Below are 20807 nucleotides of genomic sequence, written 5' to 3'. Positions count from 1 at the left end.
GAAGCAATTGGCTAGAAATTATTGGAAAGACCAATTGGTTCCAATGGTGTCTGAAAACCAATTGGTCCCAATGGTTTTTTTTGACTAGGTAGTGCCAATCAACATTTTTCTACGGAATTGAAATTAACATGCTTTTATGGAAATCAAAGCCAACAGACACACATCACACACAATCAACACTGCACATTCAGGCACTAGTAGCATACATTAGCTCAATATGTACATCCAGAGAACACACTTCTGCTCCAACTTATATACCCAATTTATTAGGCTCTCATGCTGGGGCCGGTGGTGCTTGCCCACTGAGCGCAGTTACTTAATTTAATTTCAGCTCATGTGGGGGTGTAGGTGATGAGTACAATTTATTAGGCTAAGCTGCTGATAGCTCTTATTGTAAGTACCATATTAGTTCTACCTTTTTCGTCAAACATGCAAACATTCATTGGATAAATTGGGTGCAGTTCGGCGGACCAATTGGATGCAATGGGTAAGATCAATTGGGCTCACCAATTGGAAACCGAAATGGTCCAATTGGATAGTCCATTTGGGCCATCCAATTGGAACACCATTCCAATTGGAAACTGAACTCGTCCAATTGGAACCAATTGGAAGCCATTGGAAATCCAATTGGTTCCAATGGTTTTTTTTGACTGGGTGATAGAAATTCTTTGCTGGATGCAAGGCATAATGATGTCTGTGGATGCTTCAGGTAAAATTACGGTAAAAAAGAACAGTACTTTTTTGAAGAACTGCCCTGCTTTTCAATTTTAATGCACAACATTTCAAGAAAGTGAGTCTTACAAATAGCCAGAATGCATTAAACATTTTGCAAAGGCAACTGTAATAAAATACTCATGTGCACTAAGCAATTTCTCAAAATTAACCAAACTACGAGCTTTACAGTACACTACAAGATAACAATGTTTTTCGCAGGCACCAATCACGGTATTTCTTGTTTCTGCAATCATAAATATTGCAGCTTATGAACACTCTTAAAGCCTGCAAACTAACACAAGATGCATCATTTTGAGGCTGAACACCTTTTTGTCAACACTCACTCCTGCCACTAACACTGCTGGAATAAGCACACAAAGATAATCACAAGCGCACAATTTTCCATCATGTTTTCAATTTCAGGGGTACTGTTATGAATTTGTTAATTTTTAATGAACATGGCAGTAGGCTCCCACACTACGTCAGAGCAATTGTTTGTTTGGGCTGTCTATGGGTAAAAGAAGTTCCAGTTTCTGAAACGTTTGTCAAGATGAACAAAACTTACAAATGTAACTAGCATAGGGGTTATGGGATATTCTGCTAGAATCTCGTTAGCTTTTACACAAAATGGCAGCTAACAAAACATACTGACTGGGGTCATCACGGACCGCTGCTATTCGTTGTGTCTCGTCTCCATGTGGTTTTTCAAAAATTCCCTCCGAGTGAATACCTTTTGGCACAAGTCACATTGGAAGGGCTTTTCACCCTTATGGGATCTCCCGTGCCTCACAAGACCTAAGCGTCCTGTAAAGGCCACGGGACATAGCTGGCACTTGAATGGTTTCTCGCCCGTGTGGGTACGGATCTGTACCACTAGGTTACTCTTTAATGGAAAGCTGCTGCCACTATCCTCACAGCAGTAAGGGCACTCGCCTGTGTGAGTGCGCTGGTGTTTCACTAAGGTGTTCTGTTGTGCAAAGCTACTATCACAATAGTCACAACGGTAAGGAGGCTCGTCTGTGTGAGTGCGCTGGTGTTCACTAAGGTGCTCTAGTGTGCAAAGCTACTATCACAATAGTCGCAACGGTAAGGACGTTTACCACTGTGAGTGTCTTGGTGCGACTCCAGGTGGGCCTTTAGTGCACTGCCACAGTCATCAGAATGGTATGGGCGATCACCAGTATGGACTATGAGATCCATCACTAGCTGGTATTTGTTCTTGAATCCCTTGCTGCAGTGGGTGCATTCACACAGCATCCTTCTTGCAAGTTTACCCACGCTTTGACTGGTTGAATCTTGCACAGAAGGTGTGCCATGATCGCTCTGTGTGATGAGCAAAGCTGCGTTTTAAAGATGAGTATTCTTTCAATAAAATGCGAGAACCTACGATGTACAGTTTCTTAGGAGTAAGGGTAAAATTATGAATGTGGGGACACACTCAACAGCTTTGGATGCTTTTGGTGGCATGTTCTCTTCTCTATAGTGTTGCGGAATACAATACTATGCATGAATCACCCAGTGGCATTCGCGTACGACCGCTAAGTAATTGATAATAGAATTTTTCTTTCACGCTGTTTCGGTTTCAACAGCCGAACGATGGCGACATCAAAGAGAGGTTATAGGTGACTTGAGGTCCGGAAAGAATGCGACGTAATCACTGCTTCTTCGTTTTAATTCACTACAGTACAGATGCCAGCCTTCCTGAGGAGCTGGAATAGCAGTGTATGCAGAAGCACCGATTATATTGCAGTTTTTTCATGCCTGAAGTGGCCTGTAGCCACACACTGATGTCACATTCATTGTTCGGATGCTGAAACAGAAACCAAAAGAGAGCGAGCAACAAGTTTGATCAACAATTATTCAGCGGTCGTAAAAGAAAATCATATGGTAATCCAGGTATAATAATGCCTTACGCGTCATTACAAAGAAGAAAACACGCACCCAAAAGTTAAATGCATATACTCATTTAAGCATGCGCCAAGTTACAGATAAAAAAGGAAACTGCGGGCTTTCGCGTCATGATTGATGATCGGCCATCTTGTTCCCATCTGATGCGATATCCGGAGTAGCCCACCAACAGGATTCCGCAAAAAGTCCTAGTCTTGCAGTGTCCAAATGTGACCTGCCCACAGGATAAATGATGGAAAGAGGATGCCTTCGTACTTTTTTCCGAGCATTTAGGCACAATCTTCAGAAGAGGAGAACGAGGAGGTAGAAGAGGAAAGGCAGGGAGATTAACCAAGGGAGGTTAACCGAAAGGAGGGAGGTTAACAATCTTCAGAGGTCCCAACATCTCTCTTGCTTTGTGACTGCCTGCTAAATAATATCTGTAAGAATGTCTCGACTGGTATTTATTACTAAAGAATTATTCATTGGTTGATTGACTAATTCATTTATTGACTGTGATTGCTCGGATGTAGTTTTTCTACACCCCTAATAGAAAAAAAAGAGCTATCTTTTCTGCGTCGGTTAGCAATGCCATGATCGACCAGCACAAAGCCTCCCAGTCCCTCCAGCAATTGCATGATTCGCTGCAAAAATACAGCTCTAAACTGCACGGGAAGTCCACTATACAGAGCAATGCCTGCTCATACAGATACAACCAAGCAACGGTGATCCACCAACGCACATTGTCACGCTTCAACATACCAACATACCAGAATGCACATCCACTCCAAAACTGCGCCCGTAATCATGTCTCATCTACTTGTGGACTTCACATCAATGATAAAACCTGCCCCATAACTGGTGTCGGGCACACGTTGATGGCCTTAGACAGCAAAAAAAACCGATTTCAACATAGATGTAATGCAGCATAAACACCCTGCCACTGTAATAGCGCTGCAAGAAACTAACACTTCGCCGAAGATAGTCGGCTACGACACCATAGTAGATGAAAGATTTAAAAAAGTGGCCATTTTATGTCAGAAGGGGGTCACTACGCACAAGCACACGACACCAGAAGAAGATATTGAACACCTTTTAATAGAGGTAATACCTAAGAAGCGCGGGGAGAAGAGCCTATTCGTACTTAACATATATTCACCACCTCGCAAGAAGAGACCTGACTTCAGGGAAATCATTATAGCGGTGATCGGCCTGGTAAAACAAAACCACCTTGTGATTGTAGGAGATTTCAATGCTCCGCACAAAGAGTGGGGCTACAAGATGAATACAAAGAAAGGAAAAACCATCCTAGATGGAGTGGACACGCACGGGCTGGAAATCGTTACCGATAGCAGATACCCTACTAGGGTCGGAAACAGCGTTTCAAGAGACACTAGCCCTGATTTGACCATCATAGGAAATATCCTAGACTACGAATGGCCTAACACCGGGGAGCAGTTCGGAAGTGACCACTACGTAATTCAAACGCAAATTAAACTTACAAGGTTCAGCACAATCCATAGAAAGACAAAAATCACAGATTGGAAAAAATTCCGTGAACAGTTGGAGAATGAAGCCGGAAGAACTGCGATAACGGACATCGAAAAGTGGACCAAACGACTACGGGAGGTCCACAGAGACAATACTACAGAGCTAGAGGTCACCGATGAATTTCCACGTGCGGATAAACGATTGCTACATCTTTGGGAGGCTCGTAGGGGACTGATGAAAAGATGGAAGAAACAAAAACATAACAGGAAATTGAGACTCAGAATAGCTCAGATCAATAAGGAGATAGAAGACCACACTGCAAACTTACTTAGAGATAATTGGCACCAAATTTTCAATGAACTAAACGGCAACTTGGGTAGCGCTAAAACATGGGCGCTGCTCAGGCACCTCATAGACCCGACAAAATCGAAAAGAGAAAACAGCAAAACGATAGAACGTATCACGCACAATTTTCAGGGAACGGACGCCCAGATTAGATTTTCTTTGGTCCAGGTACGTCGGAAGCACGCAAGTGCCACCCTGCACCATGGTATATTCAGGGGCAAGGAACTCGAAGCTGGATGAACCAATAAAAGACTACGAGGTATACGCGGCTGCCAGGTCATTCACAAGGAACACAACACCGGGAAAAGATCAAGTAACAAATGCAATGATCAGAAACCTCAGTGATGACCAAATCGAAAGCCTGACTGGACTAATCAACGAGCACTGGGAAAGGGGCACGGTCCCGGCGGAGTGGAAACACGCTGAGATTATCGTGATACCTAAACCAGGGAAAACACCCAGTTTGGAGAACCTTAGGCCCATTTCACTAACTTCATGCCTCGGTAAACTATACGAGAAAGTGGTCAAGACTAGACTGAGCATTTACATGGAGGACAACGGTCTGTTTCCGGATACCATGTTCGGGTTCAGAACGGGGCTCTCCACGCAAGACGTGATGCTCCAGTTAAGAGACACGGTACTAAAACAAATATCGGGCACTCGAGAAGGCGTAATCTTGGCCGTAGACCTCAAGGGGGCCTTCGACAACATCGGCCACAATGCCATTCTCACAGAACTCTCGGCAACAAACTGTGGGGAAAGGATCTTCGCATACGTAAAGGCCTTCCTGTCTAACAGAACAGCAACGATCGGCATCAACAACATTAGGTCAGAAAAGAAGACGACGCCAAACAGAGGGACGCCGCAAGGATCCATCATCTCACCTTTGCTCTTTAACATAGCAATGATTGGATTAACTAGGAGACTGAAAAACATCAAAGATGTAGAACATTCAGTTTATGCGGACGACATCACAGTGTGGACGACAAAAGGATCGACGGGAAACAAGCAAGAAATACTGCAAAGAGCGGCGGATGAGATCGGTCAATTTGCTTTATTTAGCGGGATGCAGTGCTCCCCAGAAAAATCAGAATTTATTAGACTTTCCAAAAATAAACAGGACAGGGGAACGATAGAATTAGAGATAGATGGACAACCCGTAAGATGGACAAATAAGCTTCGCATCTTGGGAATGTGGCTGCAGGAGAAAGGCAAACGGGACCATACCATCCAGCTCTTGGAACACTCCACGAAACAGATATGCAGGATGTTAAGCCGGATTACGAACAAGAGAAAAGGGGTGAAGGAGCGAGATGCATTACGGATCACTTCTGCGCTCATCATACCGAGGATGACGTACGCGCTTCCGTACCTACAACCTAACAAAGGGGAAAAGAACAAAATGGAAACATGCATCAGAAGGGCGTATAAGCAAGCCTTAGGCGTCATGACCTGCGCCTCGACAGAGAAGCTGATGAACATGGGGGTGTACGGCACCTATGAGGAGCACAGCGAAACCATGCTCAGATTTCAAATGGAAAGACTTAAAAGAACAGCCGCTGGCCGCGCACTACTGATCAAGCTAGGATACCAGGCAGAAGACGAGGGCGAAGACAAGACTGACATTGACAGCCAAATTAGGAGCACTTTCTTGGTTAAACCAGTGCCAAGAAACATGGACCTGAAGAACCACGAAGGAAGACGGGCGGCGAGATCATTGGAGTTGGACAGGTTCCTAAAGAAGAAACAGATGGTTCTGTATGTTGACGCGTCCAAGTACAGAACGAAGGAAAACGCTAGGGCGGTAGCAGTAGTGAACGCCAATGGGAATATAGTTACTGGTGCATCAGTGCGCACAAGGACAACACAAGCAGCGGAAGAGATCGCCATAGCTCTAGCCCTGACTGAAGCCAATCGGCAGGGACTGAGTTACTGGATAGCCACGGATTCTCAGGCTGCAGCAAGGGCGTACAGAGATGGAAGGATCGGCCGAAAAGCCGCGAGTATCCTCTTCGAACAAAAACAACACAGACATGGATCAAACAACACAAACATTCAACACACCATCATTTGGGTCCCTGACACTGGGGTTGAGGAAAATCTCATGGCAGACACCGTTGTCCGAGGGTTCACGAACCGGAGGGCGGGTTTGCCGGTGGAACCCTTCAGCACGCCAGAATCTTACGGGGAGGCAATGAAGGCGTTGTTGGGAGCGCGCAAGAAGTACTCGGCTCCGGCGGATATCCTCGACAGAGAGCAGGCCACCACGCTCAGACGACTACAAACAGACACCTACCCAAGCAGAGCCATGTATCACAAAATGTGGCCGAACAGATACGCGAAAGAGTGCGTGTGGTGTGGGGGCTACGCCACAACGTACCACGCCACCTGGGGCTGCGAAAAAAGCCCTTTACTACCAAAGGTAAATAGCCCTAGTCTAGAGCAGTGGGAGGCCCTCCTGGCTGACTCCGACCCGAGCACTCAGCTTATGCTGGTGACGAGGGCCAAGGCAGCGGCGGAGGCCAACGGTATCCTGGACTAGGGAAGACCGACCACTGTAGCTCCACATCTATCTATCCCCATCCCCCTACTCCCTAACTCTTCCTTTTGAAAAAAAAAAATAAATAAATGTTTTTACTACTACTACTACTTGCGCACTATCACACCGCAATATACCACAGCACGCAACTACCATGGTGGTCAGAGGCCGATAGTGAGATCGCTCTCCTTTGGCTCTGTAGTACAAGAAATGTGCTTGTGTGTGTGCGAGCACTCACTCAACATCACCTGTCATGACAAAACATTTCAAGGTTGTGTATTGTACACTGAAAATATTCAGTCCTGCATTGCGCAGAGTCTAAAGTGATTCTTTTGTCCATTTAATTTAAAAAAAACTGCTGGAACCCGCATAAGTGAGAAGCATGACCTTAATGCCTGGATTACTAGCCCTTTCTTTAATCATGAAATCATGAGCTAGAAATGAAAAACATGCGAATTGCTTTTTTTTTTCAGTCACACAGAAGGCATATTGTATGAAAAAAGTTGGGTATGCAACCGTTACGTCCTTTGTAATAATTTCTTGAGGACACAAGGTACAGTCTTTGTCAAAAATATACAGCCTAAGGGGTTTGCATCCAAGCCATCTAGCAGGGCTCTTTAGCCTATCTGACAGTCCTAAGCTTGGGAGGGTTGAGGGCTTAAATTCCTCCTTCCTTCGTCAGAGTACAGTCCCCGAGTAAGCATGACGAGCTCCACTGCAGTGCTCAGAAGCAGATCTCTTAGGCTGTATACTTTTGACAAAGGCTGTACACATTCTCCGAGTACACAGCTTAACCAGTATGAATCGAAACTTCAGAAATATGAAAAAAATTGGAAAACAATTTGATATAAAAAGTTTATTGCACTTCACAATTTAGAATCGTGCTTTCATTGGCGGCAATAATTTTCTCAACATCAAATCACAAGCTGTCCTACAGTGTAGGATACAAGGCAGACCTGCTACTTGTTAAGTGCGCTAAACCTTCAAACATTTTACATCAACTATAAAATTGCATTTCTCATCACGCGTGGTGGTTCCCTTATGACAATGCAAAAATATTATGTGTTCCTCTTGCAGAATTACAATGTAGTCAATGGGGGTGAACTTCAAAACTGGCCTCCAGAGAAGACAGTGTGATCTTTCAGAATGCATGAAACACACAAGGCTTAAGGAACGCAATGCGATCATTGCATAGGAAACGTTTAAAGCCTCTTGACCCTACGTTGGCATGCGCAAGATTTTACAAAATAAACTTTGAGTTTATGCACATAGAAGAGCGGTGTATTACACATAGGACACGAGGCGTACATGGGTTAACTATGCTTGACCTTCAAAGAATGCGAGTGCGAGACATGGAAAGGGTTTCCCAACATGCAACGAAGAAAAGCAAAGGTTATTTAATTAGAATTCACCGAAAAGGTTGTTCAATGTTTCTTATCAGAATGGATGCATGCAACGGCATGTAAATGCACAGTGCCCGAGAAAAAAGAGGTTTAAAGTTTTCTCCAAAGCAACCAAAAAACTACCGCCCATTGTCGTGCCCCAGAAAATGCAATGACATCAGACAGGATAGATTTGCTGTGGGGACCAGAACCAAGTGCTGAAGCAAGTGACGTTAAAAATTCTTTCCTGGATGCAAGGCACAATGATGTCCGTGGATGCTGAAAGCATAACGCTAAAAAAAGGAAACGTCAGTTATTTGAAGAGGCAGGATAACACGAGAATTGCACTGCTTTGGAATTTAATGCACAATATGTCAAGTAAAATTTACAAACAGCCAGAAGGTATTCAACATTTTGTAATGGCAACTGTAATAAAATAGTCATGTGCAATTTCACCCAACAAACCTGCATTACGAACATTACAGTACACTACCAAATAACAATGCTTTTCATAGGCACCAATCAAAGCACTTTTTCTTTAAGCTGCCACGACCCTTGCAACTAGTTATCATGAACACCTTACAAACAGCCAGAACGTATTCAACAATGTGTAATGGAAACTGGAATAAAATACTTCTGTGCACTAAGCAACCTCACAAAAATGACCCAAATTACGTGCGTTACAATACACTACAAGATTACAATGTTTGTCTTGTGCACTAATCACAGTATTTTTGTTTCAGCAGCCATGACCCCAGAAGCTTGTTATAAAGAACACCTTATGTAAAAAAAATAATGCTTCATCAAGTAACACCAACACAACAAAGAAGCTAGCACAAAACGAAATGGTCACAAACACCTAATATTCTGACAACCACAACAGATAAAAATGGTGTGAATATAATGCTCCACAAATATTATGCCATTTATATCCAGCAGAGAAAGCGGTCTGAGAAACGGTGATGTAGATGTTCGTAAACTCTCTTTGTTGGCTTTGATACCGAAGTACAGAGAACTGTTCTAAAACGTGCACACTAAGAAAAGACACATCAATACGAGGTCGGACACTAGCCGTTCGCCCCCTCATTCCAGCCACTAGGACTGCCAGAATAAACACACTAAGATTAACACAAGAGCAGGTTTTCCTGTGTTGTCACACAAACTGAAATCGGTTCAATCGGTTCATAAATTCACTCATTAATAAATGAGTGAATTTATAATGACCATAACAAAAATACGCCTACTCAGACTGCACGAATAAAAAGAATAGTTGTGCATGTTTTACCCCCTTGAATCTTTTCACTGAAGCAGGCAGATAAATGGCATTAGCAATAGAAATTTAGCGCAGTGGAGACGAAGTAGCGTAGATGTAGACTGGTTTACTGAACGCCGGCTCCGAATGCGCAGTGCCCTGCCTGATTGTAACCATGTCACTACGCGTGCATAGTCAATTTGCGGTAAACTGGCATACGTCTATGCTATTACATCTCTGGTATGCTACATCTCTTTGTAATATTGGGAACAATGTTTTTAAACTCTCCCTCAAACGAGAAGTGATGCCATCCACGTATGACCGAGATTTCATTTCCATTCATGCGAGTTTACAAGCATAGCAGGATTACTCTCTGTGCTCAGGAAATACTTATCGCGAGAGTGTGTCTAGCCTAAGGGAACAACAAATGTATTTTCCTGAAAAAACTTTAAAAGTGAACAAAACATACAAATGTAAAGAAAGACGAAGGTTAGCTACCACCACCCATCATAGAGTATTCAGCTAGAATCTCATTAGATCGCACATAAAAAGGTAGCTAGGAAAACATATCGAATAAGGAGCATCAGAAACCGCTGCTATTCTTTGTGAATGGTCTTTTTGTGGAGTTTTAAATTTTGTCCCTGAGCGAATGTCTTGTGGCACAAATCACATTGGAAGAGCTTTTCGCCCTTATGGGATCTCACATGCCTCGCAAGAATTGAATGTTGTACAAAGGCCATGGGGCACAGCTGGCACTGATACGGCTTTTCACCCGTGTGGGTGCGGATGTGTGCCACCAGGCTGTTCTTCAATGTAAAGCTGCTACCACAGTGGTCACAACGGTAAGGACGCTCACCTGTGTGAGTTCGCTGGTGTTGCACTAAGGTGCTCTGGTGTGCAAAACTGCTATCACAATAGTCACAATGGTAAGGACGCTCGCCTGTGTGAGTGCGCTGGTGTTGCACTAAGGTGCTCTGGCGTGCAAAGCTCCTACCACAGTGCTCACAATGGTAAGAACGTTCACCAGTGTGAGTGCGCTGGTGTGTCTCCAGGTGGGCGTTTTGTGTAAAGCGCTTTCCACAGTCATCACAATGGTATGGTCGGTCCCCAGTATGGACTCGGAGATGCACCACCAGCTGAGATCTGTTTCTGAATCCCTTGCTGCAGTGGGTGCATTTGTGCACCTTCTTTACTGCAGGTTTACCCCGGTGGCTACCACTGCCAGAAGGAGTAGATTCCATGCAGTGGCTCACTGGGCGCCTTTCACCAGTTGAATCTTGCACAGGAGGTGCACCATGATCGCTCTGTGTGGCGACTGAACCTGTGTAGTAAAGGAAGAATACTTTCATTCAAATGCAGGAACCGACATTGCACAGCTCACCTGGAGCTAGGGAAATGAAGATCAATGTGCAGGACATAATTGTCAACAGCTGTGGATGTTTATGAAAAGTTTTATTGAATAGGTCGGCCTTAAGAAGAATTCAGGTCTGAAGAAAGATATCCCTAGAATGAATTCTGCAAGCAGCTGAAGACATTTCAGCTGCAATAAAATGTCATCCTTGCCAACAAAATAGGGTAGCATTTGAAATCCATTCTAAGCACTTGTATTACTGCCATCATGATAGACGCTATCCTAAGCCCACCCAAGTGGGCCTAGTACCCAACAAATGGCAATTAGCTAAGTTTAGCACATTGTCACTTTTGTTTTCTTTATTTGCTCCTTAGACAGGGTACAAGAGGAAGCAAAAGCTAAAGGCTAAAAACCTGATGAGGCCTTGGACTCCTGCCCAAGTCATAACACCAATGCATAGAACTCACAGGGGTGACAGTTTGGTCAACAGTTCACATAATCTGGAAAACAACTTTCCAGAATATCAAGGGCAAATATCATCATAATTCACCAGAGCTGTATGAACTGAAGCTTCTGTATTCTTCACACTTCTCTTTGAAAGCCAACCTTCAGGAACAGCTTAATGAAGAAAAAGTGAAGATTCTAACCTGATGAGTTTTGTCCAGAAAATACACCGTATTTGCGGCCTCTGGTGGCCAAGCCTGCAAGTTAAAGACAGGTTACATCCATAAGACACAGGATTACATGTGCAACAACTCACATGGTGTTATGTGGATCAGACGGTGAAAATAGCATGCCATCTCATACAAGCGTTGTGCTAGGTCAGGTAAATTGAGTAGGACAGGCTTAAAAACAATCAAGTTCCAAAGCAAACATTCCAAACTTTCAATTCTGCCTCCAGACGAGAACTATAATTATGCTCAAGAAAGTAACACAGTTACCTAAAAATATCACAAAGCTGTTGCAAGCAAACCAACAGCCACTTTATAGACCTGTTCGCTAGCACAGTAACTGGCTTCATGGGAAGGACTGTACAAGTCTGCCTATGTAGGCTTTAAAACTAACGAGTGTGAGTTATGGTTAGAGACAAAACACATTGGGACATGATTCCCCTCCTGTTATTTAAGACCTCTTACACCCTTTGTACAGTACGTAGGAAAAAAAATTTCAGAGCTTGACAACTGGTAACAAATTGTCAGGAGGCTTGCTTGCAGCCAAGATTACAGCCGCCCACAAGTGTAGCCAACATGCCCAACACAGTGTTTCCCCTGCAGCAGCTCCAAGAGTGGCATTAACCAAACCAGTAGAAGCACATCTGAAACAGCACACTACTGCGTGTCAAGTGCAGTTAGAACGTAACATATTTACTCGTGTAAGGCCCACGCCTCGAATGTGGGATGAAAAAGTGTAATGAAAATGAAAGCTGATGACAATAGGTGAGATGGTGAAAGGGCAGTTTTGGCTAAATAGGGCCATGGCTCAAGGCACTTTCTTCGACACAGGTTGGGGTTAAAGGCCCATTTCCAAGCACTGCACCCAGCACAAGCTAGGGGGTAAACTTGCTTATTGCATCACTGGTGGGTATCCAGTGCTAGTACTGAGATTACAACCCTGCACATCCTACATGCGTGGTGCATCCTCCACTGGCTATGAAACTGATGCGGGGAGAGTGAACGCAGCAAGAAATAAAGAATAAAAGTACACCTTGTCATCTCTTATCAGAATCGTAGCAACACTAAATCAGGCATTTTGTGAGGCGTGAAGACCTGCCACGTGTCAGGAACTCACTCCGGCAAAATCAGAAAAAAAAGACAAACAGTATGGTTCTTGGACGAGTAAGTCTGCTACAGCTTGCATTGCCTTGGCCAACACGGCAAAGAGCACTGCGTCAGTAGGTCAGCACCGCACAAGGTAAACAGGGTCAACAGAGCACAGAGCTATACAGAAACACTGGGGAGGCAAATTTTTTCAAATGGCTTCACATCATAACAAAAGAATTTCCTCCTCAAAGATAACTCAAGGTACATACAATCATCACGAACTGAAGTCCACAGCTGATGAATTACAAATGCACAACACAGCACTAAGCTTTATAAAACGAAAAAAAACATTGTCACCCCATACAGCCAAATGTCGCCTGCTCTTAAAAGAGCCTCAAAACAGAACGGAAGACGTCAGAATGCAGGCTAAATGCACACAGCAACAAACATAGTTTGGACAGAGTAAGGAATGCTTCGCACATGACAAAGTGAGGTCAGTCACGTGTGACCAACCACAAGGAATCATAGCGTACTCTTCAGCAAAGCCATAAAAATGCCCATAAACCAGTGAACGGCAGCAGATACGATACCATCTAGAATTCACCACACAATACTGACAGCAGGGTTTCTGCAGAGCCCCAATTTTCATAAAGCCCCACCTAGCGGACAGAGCAAAGTGAAATCTGGTGGAGTCCCACCGAATGACGACAGCAAGCATTTTGAAAATATGTGTGGCTGTACAGGAAAAGAATCAATATAAAAATTGATGTGTCAATCGCACATTCATCAAAACGGAAATTCTTTCAATGCATGCAATATGCACACGATGTTTCTGCTTTAAGTGAAAAACACGAAAGAATTTGGTATAAATGAAATAATCAATTTGCACACTTATCACAGCAACCACAATGTCCAGCACAATTACATTGTTTTCTTTCGTGTGATCTCGCACACCGTCTTGCGCAATGACCGTCTCTTCAGTTCCAGAGATCCTGCTTTGATCTCTGAATAATAGAATGGAGTCAGATTCACCCCACTTTGCACCAAAAGTAAAGGCGTCATTTTCTGCCGTTTGTATGTTTAACCGAGCATAATGTCTTGGAACCAATGCCTCTCGTTTACTTAAGATGAGCACCAGCTGCTTATTTTTTTTCGACTCTCCACATCCCAAATGTTAATTGACAAACTGACATGCAACACACTACAGACACCGGCACAGGCCATCTTCCAAAATTATGCGAAATCACCTGAATATAATAACTGCCCTGAAACATACCCCAGTTTCACTCACTGTGTTGTGGAATGCAGGACGACCACTCAGTATCCTCCCATCTCCTATCCAACCCTTTTTATGTGGAGTGCCTGGCTTGGCTAAGATAGCTGGAAGACCAATGTCCTTTGCACGACAGGTATAATCCTCTCTTGGTGCTTGGTTCTGAGTGACCAAATATCATGATTCTAGTACTTCTACTACTGAGTGCACACCGCAAGAGTACATAGGTAATAGGCTGCGTTCAACTTCAGGTGTTCTCTTCATACAACGACAGAAATGGGAATTTCACCGAGAGCTTAATTTAAACTGGTCAACCGTTACACTCCAGTGATTTCGGCTCAACCACTATCGAGTCAAAACGAACAAAAAGAACCTTGTGCCTCGTCAACAACAGGAACATCTGTTAGCGACAAATATGCTGCCACCCGTTATTCCCTCTTTCCTTCTCCTTTAAGCGAGCGTGTTGTCATTTCAGGGGAAAGAACTATATTGCTTACCAAACAAGTTCACTAAACAAAATTCTTGTTTTCACGGTAATCCCCACTTTACTCGTTATTAAGATCCCTGTAATTGAAGCAATTACATCGAAACTATTTCCAATCCACTTTGTGATAGACACAATGCACTGAGATCGCTGCACATGGAATTTTCCAGGTTATAAGCATGAAGCACTGGAGTCATGAAAGGGTGGAAGGCGTGGAACCTTGTACGCATTGGCTTTTCTGTAATGGCCTGCAAAATAAGAGAGCAAAGGAGTGTCACTTTGGAATGAACACAAACGCCACAGGCATCGGAACATGTCCGCTTTTGTGTAGACGGCAATGCACAAAAAGCGCATTTAACAACACTTTCTGTAGCCTTTCTTCTCTAGACACAAAATATGAAAGGATATGGATAGGAAATAGAAGAGCAACTTGCAGTGTGCTGCTAACTGCGAGTGAAAAAATTTGAAACTGATGTTTTCCACCAGCTGAAATGCAATGTCAGTTGCAGTATCTTTAACAATGCTTGTCACTTCAGCCCAGCTGGTCAGGCTAGTTCTCTTGGCAGATCCAGGTGGATTCTCATGAACCTAACTTCGCAGATGCAAATAAGTGAAAGTAAGGTTCTGCCCGTATTCGCAGCAGTACATTGCTTTCGAAGGTTCATCCTCAGGCACATTTTACCCTGGCCTCGTAATACTGGTCCTCATGTCTGAAAATTGAAACAGAGCACAGTAGACTAAGCAGGAGTCTCCAAAGCCACAACAGCATTGTTTATACGCTTTGTATATAGAGCACATATCATGCAGCAGGCACCTGCCTATTTTAAATGTATCTGCTTGTGTCTGTGGCATGATGCACGTGCAATACAGTAGAGCTCACTTATAACTGCCACAGACACAACAAACAATTGCTTGACATGAACAAGTGCGGTGCCACCATCAAATTATGCCTTGGGCAATGGCAATATGTTTCAGATACAACTACGGCCGCATCAGTCGGTTATAGCAAACAAGGAGGTGCCGTTAATACCCCCAAATATGAAGGGGTTGCGCTTCCAGTATGCGCAGAGATCGAAGAGCATCTCAGCCCTCGCGAGACCGCCCCGGAAAGAGCATGTCGACCTTAAAGAGAAATAAAAAGGCAGCTTTGAAACCGTAAGTGGACGGCCTACAAGGGCCTGTGCGCTCACCAAATGGGCAGCATCCAAAGTCGAAAAAGAAGAGAGAGAAAGGGAAATTGTTGAAAGCGAACCGTCTCCCCATGGCTACAGCCTCCATGAGGGAACAAAGATAACCACATACAGCCTTTTGACGTATCAAATACAGCACTTGCTGGACATTGTAATTCCGATAGATCTCCAAATATGTCTGCATAACATTGAGGGGATATCCACAGGATTATCAGAAATGTATCCGTACCTCTAAAATAGTATGTTGTACAGATGTTACGGCTGGACATTTGTCGCATATAATGGATGTGCACATAGGGCACTTAGACATCTATAGTGCTTCCTATGCATTGCAACAGATGCCTCATTGGCAGTATATAGATCTTTCCAAAAAGGGCTCCCTGTGCGCTGCCATACTGATCCCTGGACTGCAGTGGGCACCTCGCGCTAGCATGGTGGAAGCGGCGAAACACCTCCTCTCTGGATTGCTGGAAACCGGTTCCCCCGTCGTTTCCACCCTGCTAGCGCGAGGTGCCCACTGCAGTCCAGGGAACATTATGGCAGCGCCCAGGGAGCCCTTTTTGGAAAGGTGTATAGCACCTGATGTCTACCTGAAGCCTGTGTATAAACTGGACTTAGGCTAGCTAATACAGATAGCATGTAGGTTGACTGACAATCGCTGTAGTAAAAGTAAACTATAAGATTTGAATGATGTGCAATAATTAGGATCTCAATCCTCTAGTCTAGCTAAGGTCAAGAAAAAACTTACAAAAGGTATTCATTGTACATCAAGCTTTCGAGAATCTTCGCAGCTGCGTTAAATTGGCATCAATATCTTCATTGTTTACAAAAATGTCTTACAACAGCATATAACACATTTTAACAGTAAGCAGCAAAACACTCGAAGAAAACCCAACTGGAAAGGGATTGTCTTTAGTGTTTATAAATTGAGCATACGAAATACAGCTACTACACTACAGAAGAACTAAGCACCAAAATGGTCAATTAAGTCAGCCAGCTCAATAACTGTGGCTATTGTGCTTGGTAGGTGAGTATATAGAGCACAGGTCTCAGCAAAACACTACTAAAACATGCTAACAGTGGCTACTCTTGCTGCCACAATTAAGACACATAGCACTGTAATAAAAAAGGCATACTCAAAAAGAATACAAAAAGCAAGCAGAGTGCTACTTGAGTTCACTGTGAAATGTGCATACAGCCACTGCAAAAGACTGAACACAACGATGAGTACTTATATCGGCTGCCGATTAAAACAAGTCATAATAATAACACAGAAAATGAAACTACAATGAATATGCACACAGTAGCTTGTGGACCAAAAAACAAATTGCTGTCCGAAAAATACAGCATGAATGTGCAAACAGGAGCTTGTGGACCGAAAAACAAATTGCTGTCCCAAAAATACAGCATGAATGTGCAAACAGAAGCTTGGTTAGTAGATACTTCTTTCAAAATGAATAGAAAAGGAAGTAATGTATATGACAACATCGATGTTAAATGATAAAAGCCGGAACGAAAAGAAACACAAAAATTCAAATAAATGCGGACAGGCTAGCTTTCCTCCTAGCCAAATGAATAGAAAACAAATGTGTGAAAAGTAACAAATTCACTGTTTACTGTAAATACAAACAATCACTTAAGACAAATCCCAAAAGAAATGCAAAGAAACATAATAGCTGTTACTGTTATTTGCAGACAAGGCGCAGCACTGTACAGAAAGGACTAAAACTACTTAAGTGAGTGGAACAGTGACAACTTAAGGCAGATAGAAATTGCCTTAAAAAAGCACATTTTGAAAAAAAGAAAAGATGACATGAAATGCTATTCACGTTAGCTGTGAGGTGTACATAACAGAACCACTGTACACTCGCCGTCAAAAGTAAATGGAAGGCGACTTTGTCAAAAAAATTTAATTTCTACAAATCTAAAGCATAATTGTCCATGCTTGTTTGGGCACAGTGCAATTCGAACAATCACATTTGGGCTGCGCATATGTATTCAATGATGCATGAACTGGGGGCCAATGATTAAATTTTTTCCTGAATATTGCCTTCCATTTACTTATGACGGCACCTGTACATATAAAAGTCCAAATGAATGAGGACCATATGGCACATTGCTTTTCTCTCTACCATAAGAAATAAATGCTGCGTTGAACAAAAGAAAGCTGAAATGAATATGCAAGCAGGAGCTTGTAAAGACTAGCAACAGGAGTTGTCATAAAAAACTCTAGTATAACACTTCATAAGCAACTTTAGCTGTGTTGGTGGATATTCAATTACCAGCTTATTGAATAACATTTTGTTCTCAGTCCCTGCCAGCCCATTCACTGTGATTTGAATAGTCATGCTAGATTTTTTTGTGACAAGCCCTGTTTCTAGTCTGCCTACAAGCTTTTGCTTGCATACTGTTTCCAGTTTCTTTTTTCACGCATTTATAACTTTTAAAAATATGCAGTCCCGTAAAGACCCCTCGGCAGCTCTTGCTTCAGCAGGTCTTCACAGTACAGCTATACATGGGCCACTCCAATGGGCAACAAAAGCGACGAGGCCTTGCAGCTCTTGTTCTGGCTTGAAGTTAGTAGGTTCACTGTTCAGCTGTGCATAGGCCACTCCGCTGGGCAGCAAAAGCGACAAAGAAACTTCAGCGCTGTGCCCAAAATAAATAAAATACCTTAAACTTCTAGCATGCTGAAAATTTAGTTTCCTGAAACTAGCTGTGTGCATCCTGTACTGATTACAAATGAACATGGTCCATGGGCATGCTTGGACTATCTACAATACAGCATCAACGCTAAGTTTTACGCTTTTAGAAATGAGCAATGGAGCCTGTTTTCTCTTGTGATCTTTCTGTCCTGCTTCCTTTTACAGTTTCCGAATGCCAAATTAATAGTAAAAAAAGAGAACACACCGCCACTGGTTTCCAATTTTTCAGAATGTCCATTCACCAGACATCACAAACACAAAACAATCTTTACATCTATGTGGCACTACAGTAGAAAGAAGGTGGGGAACATTAGATTCTCGACAGCATAAAACGAACAAGCCAATCCAAAAGGAGCCTTAATCTGCTATAGCAGACACAAATAGCTATCCTTTCCTCCAGCTTGCCCCTTGTTCATTTTATGCCTTAACTCTGGACTTCACTATAAAATACAACAGGCAAAATATCTCGCACCACTTCACAAGCCAGCTATTTTGTAATGGCAGTTTGGCTCAAGTGAATAAACAAATTTTCCACATGGTTATCTGTCACCTAGGCACTCCAACTCATAAAACACTGCAGTAGACTCCACAAAAGTTGTGCTTCAAAATCAACTCAGTCATGACATAAAACCTTTTTTTTTGTTTTAAATTTGCCCGCTTAAATGCAACTCTATTTCAGTTGGGACAGACACTGCAATCATATAACAAGCTGAATGGCTTGCCTTCTGTTCTGTCGCAACACATGTAGCCAATCATATGCTTGCACCTAAACAGAATGTTCCTGCAGCTTAAATTTTCAGGTACAAGAGTAAGAGGTAAGTGAAAAATTAGGGTGGTGGCTAAGCTTCATCTTAACAGTAGAGAAAATAGCGTCCACACTAGTAGACACTAAGAGTGCCATCACAAGTGCTCCCCCAGTGACTAGTACTAACTGTTTATACCTCATGTGATATGTCATAGCTCCGCAGTAACCCCAGCTGCAAGCACACCTGATGGAAACTTCGCACATCATAACAGCCTACTCTCTTCCTGATGGCCATCTGTGAAAAACTGACACTTTCTGAATTTATCAATTTTCAATGTTGAATCACACCATTGATGAAAATTATCGATGAACAATCTCTATAATCAAATAACGCATCCGCTAGCTGGTCGCTCCTGTAACGCGCTCAACCGACAGCACTTCATTGCGTTTGTGTTGCATGCCCACCTGCCACACAAAGGGCCTGGGTTTGAGCTGCAATACACGAATTTAACGAATTACCTCTACTTTAAGAAATACCCCCAAGAGCAACCTCCTGGCTAATTGTACCTACATTTGGACCCTCCGCTAACTTCATTTGAAATTTGAGATTTTTTCCAGAGTCATGGAGGGGTTTGCCGGGTTTTCAGCCGAACGAGCTCGTTAACTATAGTGTAAAAAGGCGGATTCTCTACATGTTGAGGCAAAAGTTTTGTAGTCTTAGGTAAGAGACTCCAAGTTCTGACAATAAAAATTGGTTATCACAGTTGCACTAGTACAAAATTCATGGGACACTATCGAGAACTTTCAAGTGGAATCTTCACTGCTATAAAATCAGCACAATAGCAACAGATTGGCGCATGCCCCATGCATGCAAACTGCATGCTCTGCCAATTTTAGGTTTTTGTTAGAACAGCTGAATGCTCCCTTGCCTAGGCATTGAAATGGTTCGAAAGTTCTATCAGAAGATATCACGCACCGTGTGAAATAGTTGCACTACGCAAAAATATAGCACAAATTTGGCAACAAAATGATAATACACAATGAAATTTTTAAGCATAGGAAAACTGAGTGAAATACCTTTCCAAATGCATCCAGATGCCTCGCAGGAGCATGGCGAAGACAATCCCTGAGGGCAGTCTCAACCACGAATTCACTGCAGTTGTGCACAGCACTCGTGGCAGCTACCAAAGACCACATGAAAATTAATGAGCACACCAAGAATGTCTGCTTCATGTCTGTACATTCAAAAACAGCCACACAGCAATGCTGAGCATTCAATTACAAATTACAAAAACGAAAAGCAAAACGAAACTTTCTAGCGTCAGCCAGAGGTCTACATAGAAAGAGCGGCTGCTTTCGCAGCCCACATCGCAGCCCACATTTCCTGCATTTACGGAGTAACATAAGAAAGCAGGGCAGTATAACATATGTAAAACAGGGCAAAATAAGGGCACACATAACGGGGAAGAAATAAACTGCAATGAATCGACTGATTACAGGTATGTACCTTGTTGCAGTTAGGTGGTGCTTGGCCCTTGCAACGGGTCGACGCAACCTGTGCGACTGTCCACGGCTGTAGAAAGAATAATCAAATGAGATTTCCAGGATAAAACAAAGCTTTAGACATCTTATTTCAAGGATTACAAAAATGTGGTTCCTTCCGCACCTGCACTCCACGTTTGGGGGGGC

General features: G+C 43.1%; 1 protein-coding gene across 1 annotated transcript; it reads right to left on the bottom strand.

The window, feature by feature from the left end:
- Positions 1–10206: 10206 nt before the first annotated feature.
- LOC149328167 (uncharacterized) lies at positions 10207–10926 on the bottom strand. The gene has a single exon (XM_089561826.1). It carries the CDS (start codon positions 10849–10851, stop codon positions 10207–10209), a length of 645 nt encoding a protein of 214 aa, XP_089417952.1. The 5' UTR covers positions 10852–10926.
- Positions 10927–20807: the final 9881 nt, after the last annotated feature.

This window comes from Amblyomma mixtum, chromosome 9, assembly GCF_055824585.1.
Source record: "Amblyomma mixtum isolate Tamu chromosome 9, ASM5582458v1, whole genome shotgun sequence".
NCBI lineage: Eukaryota > Metazoa > Arthropoda > Arachnida > Ixodida > Ixodidae > Amblyomma > Amblyomma mixtum.
This window is presented reverse-complemented; position numbering and strand designations above follow the sequence as displayed.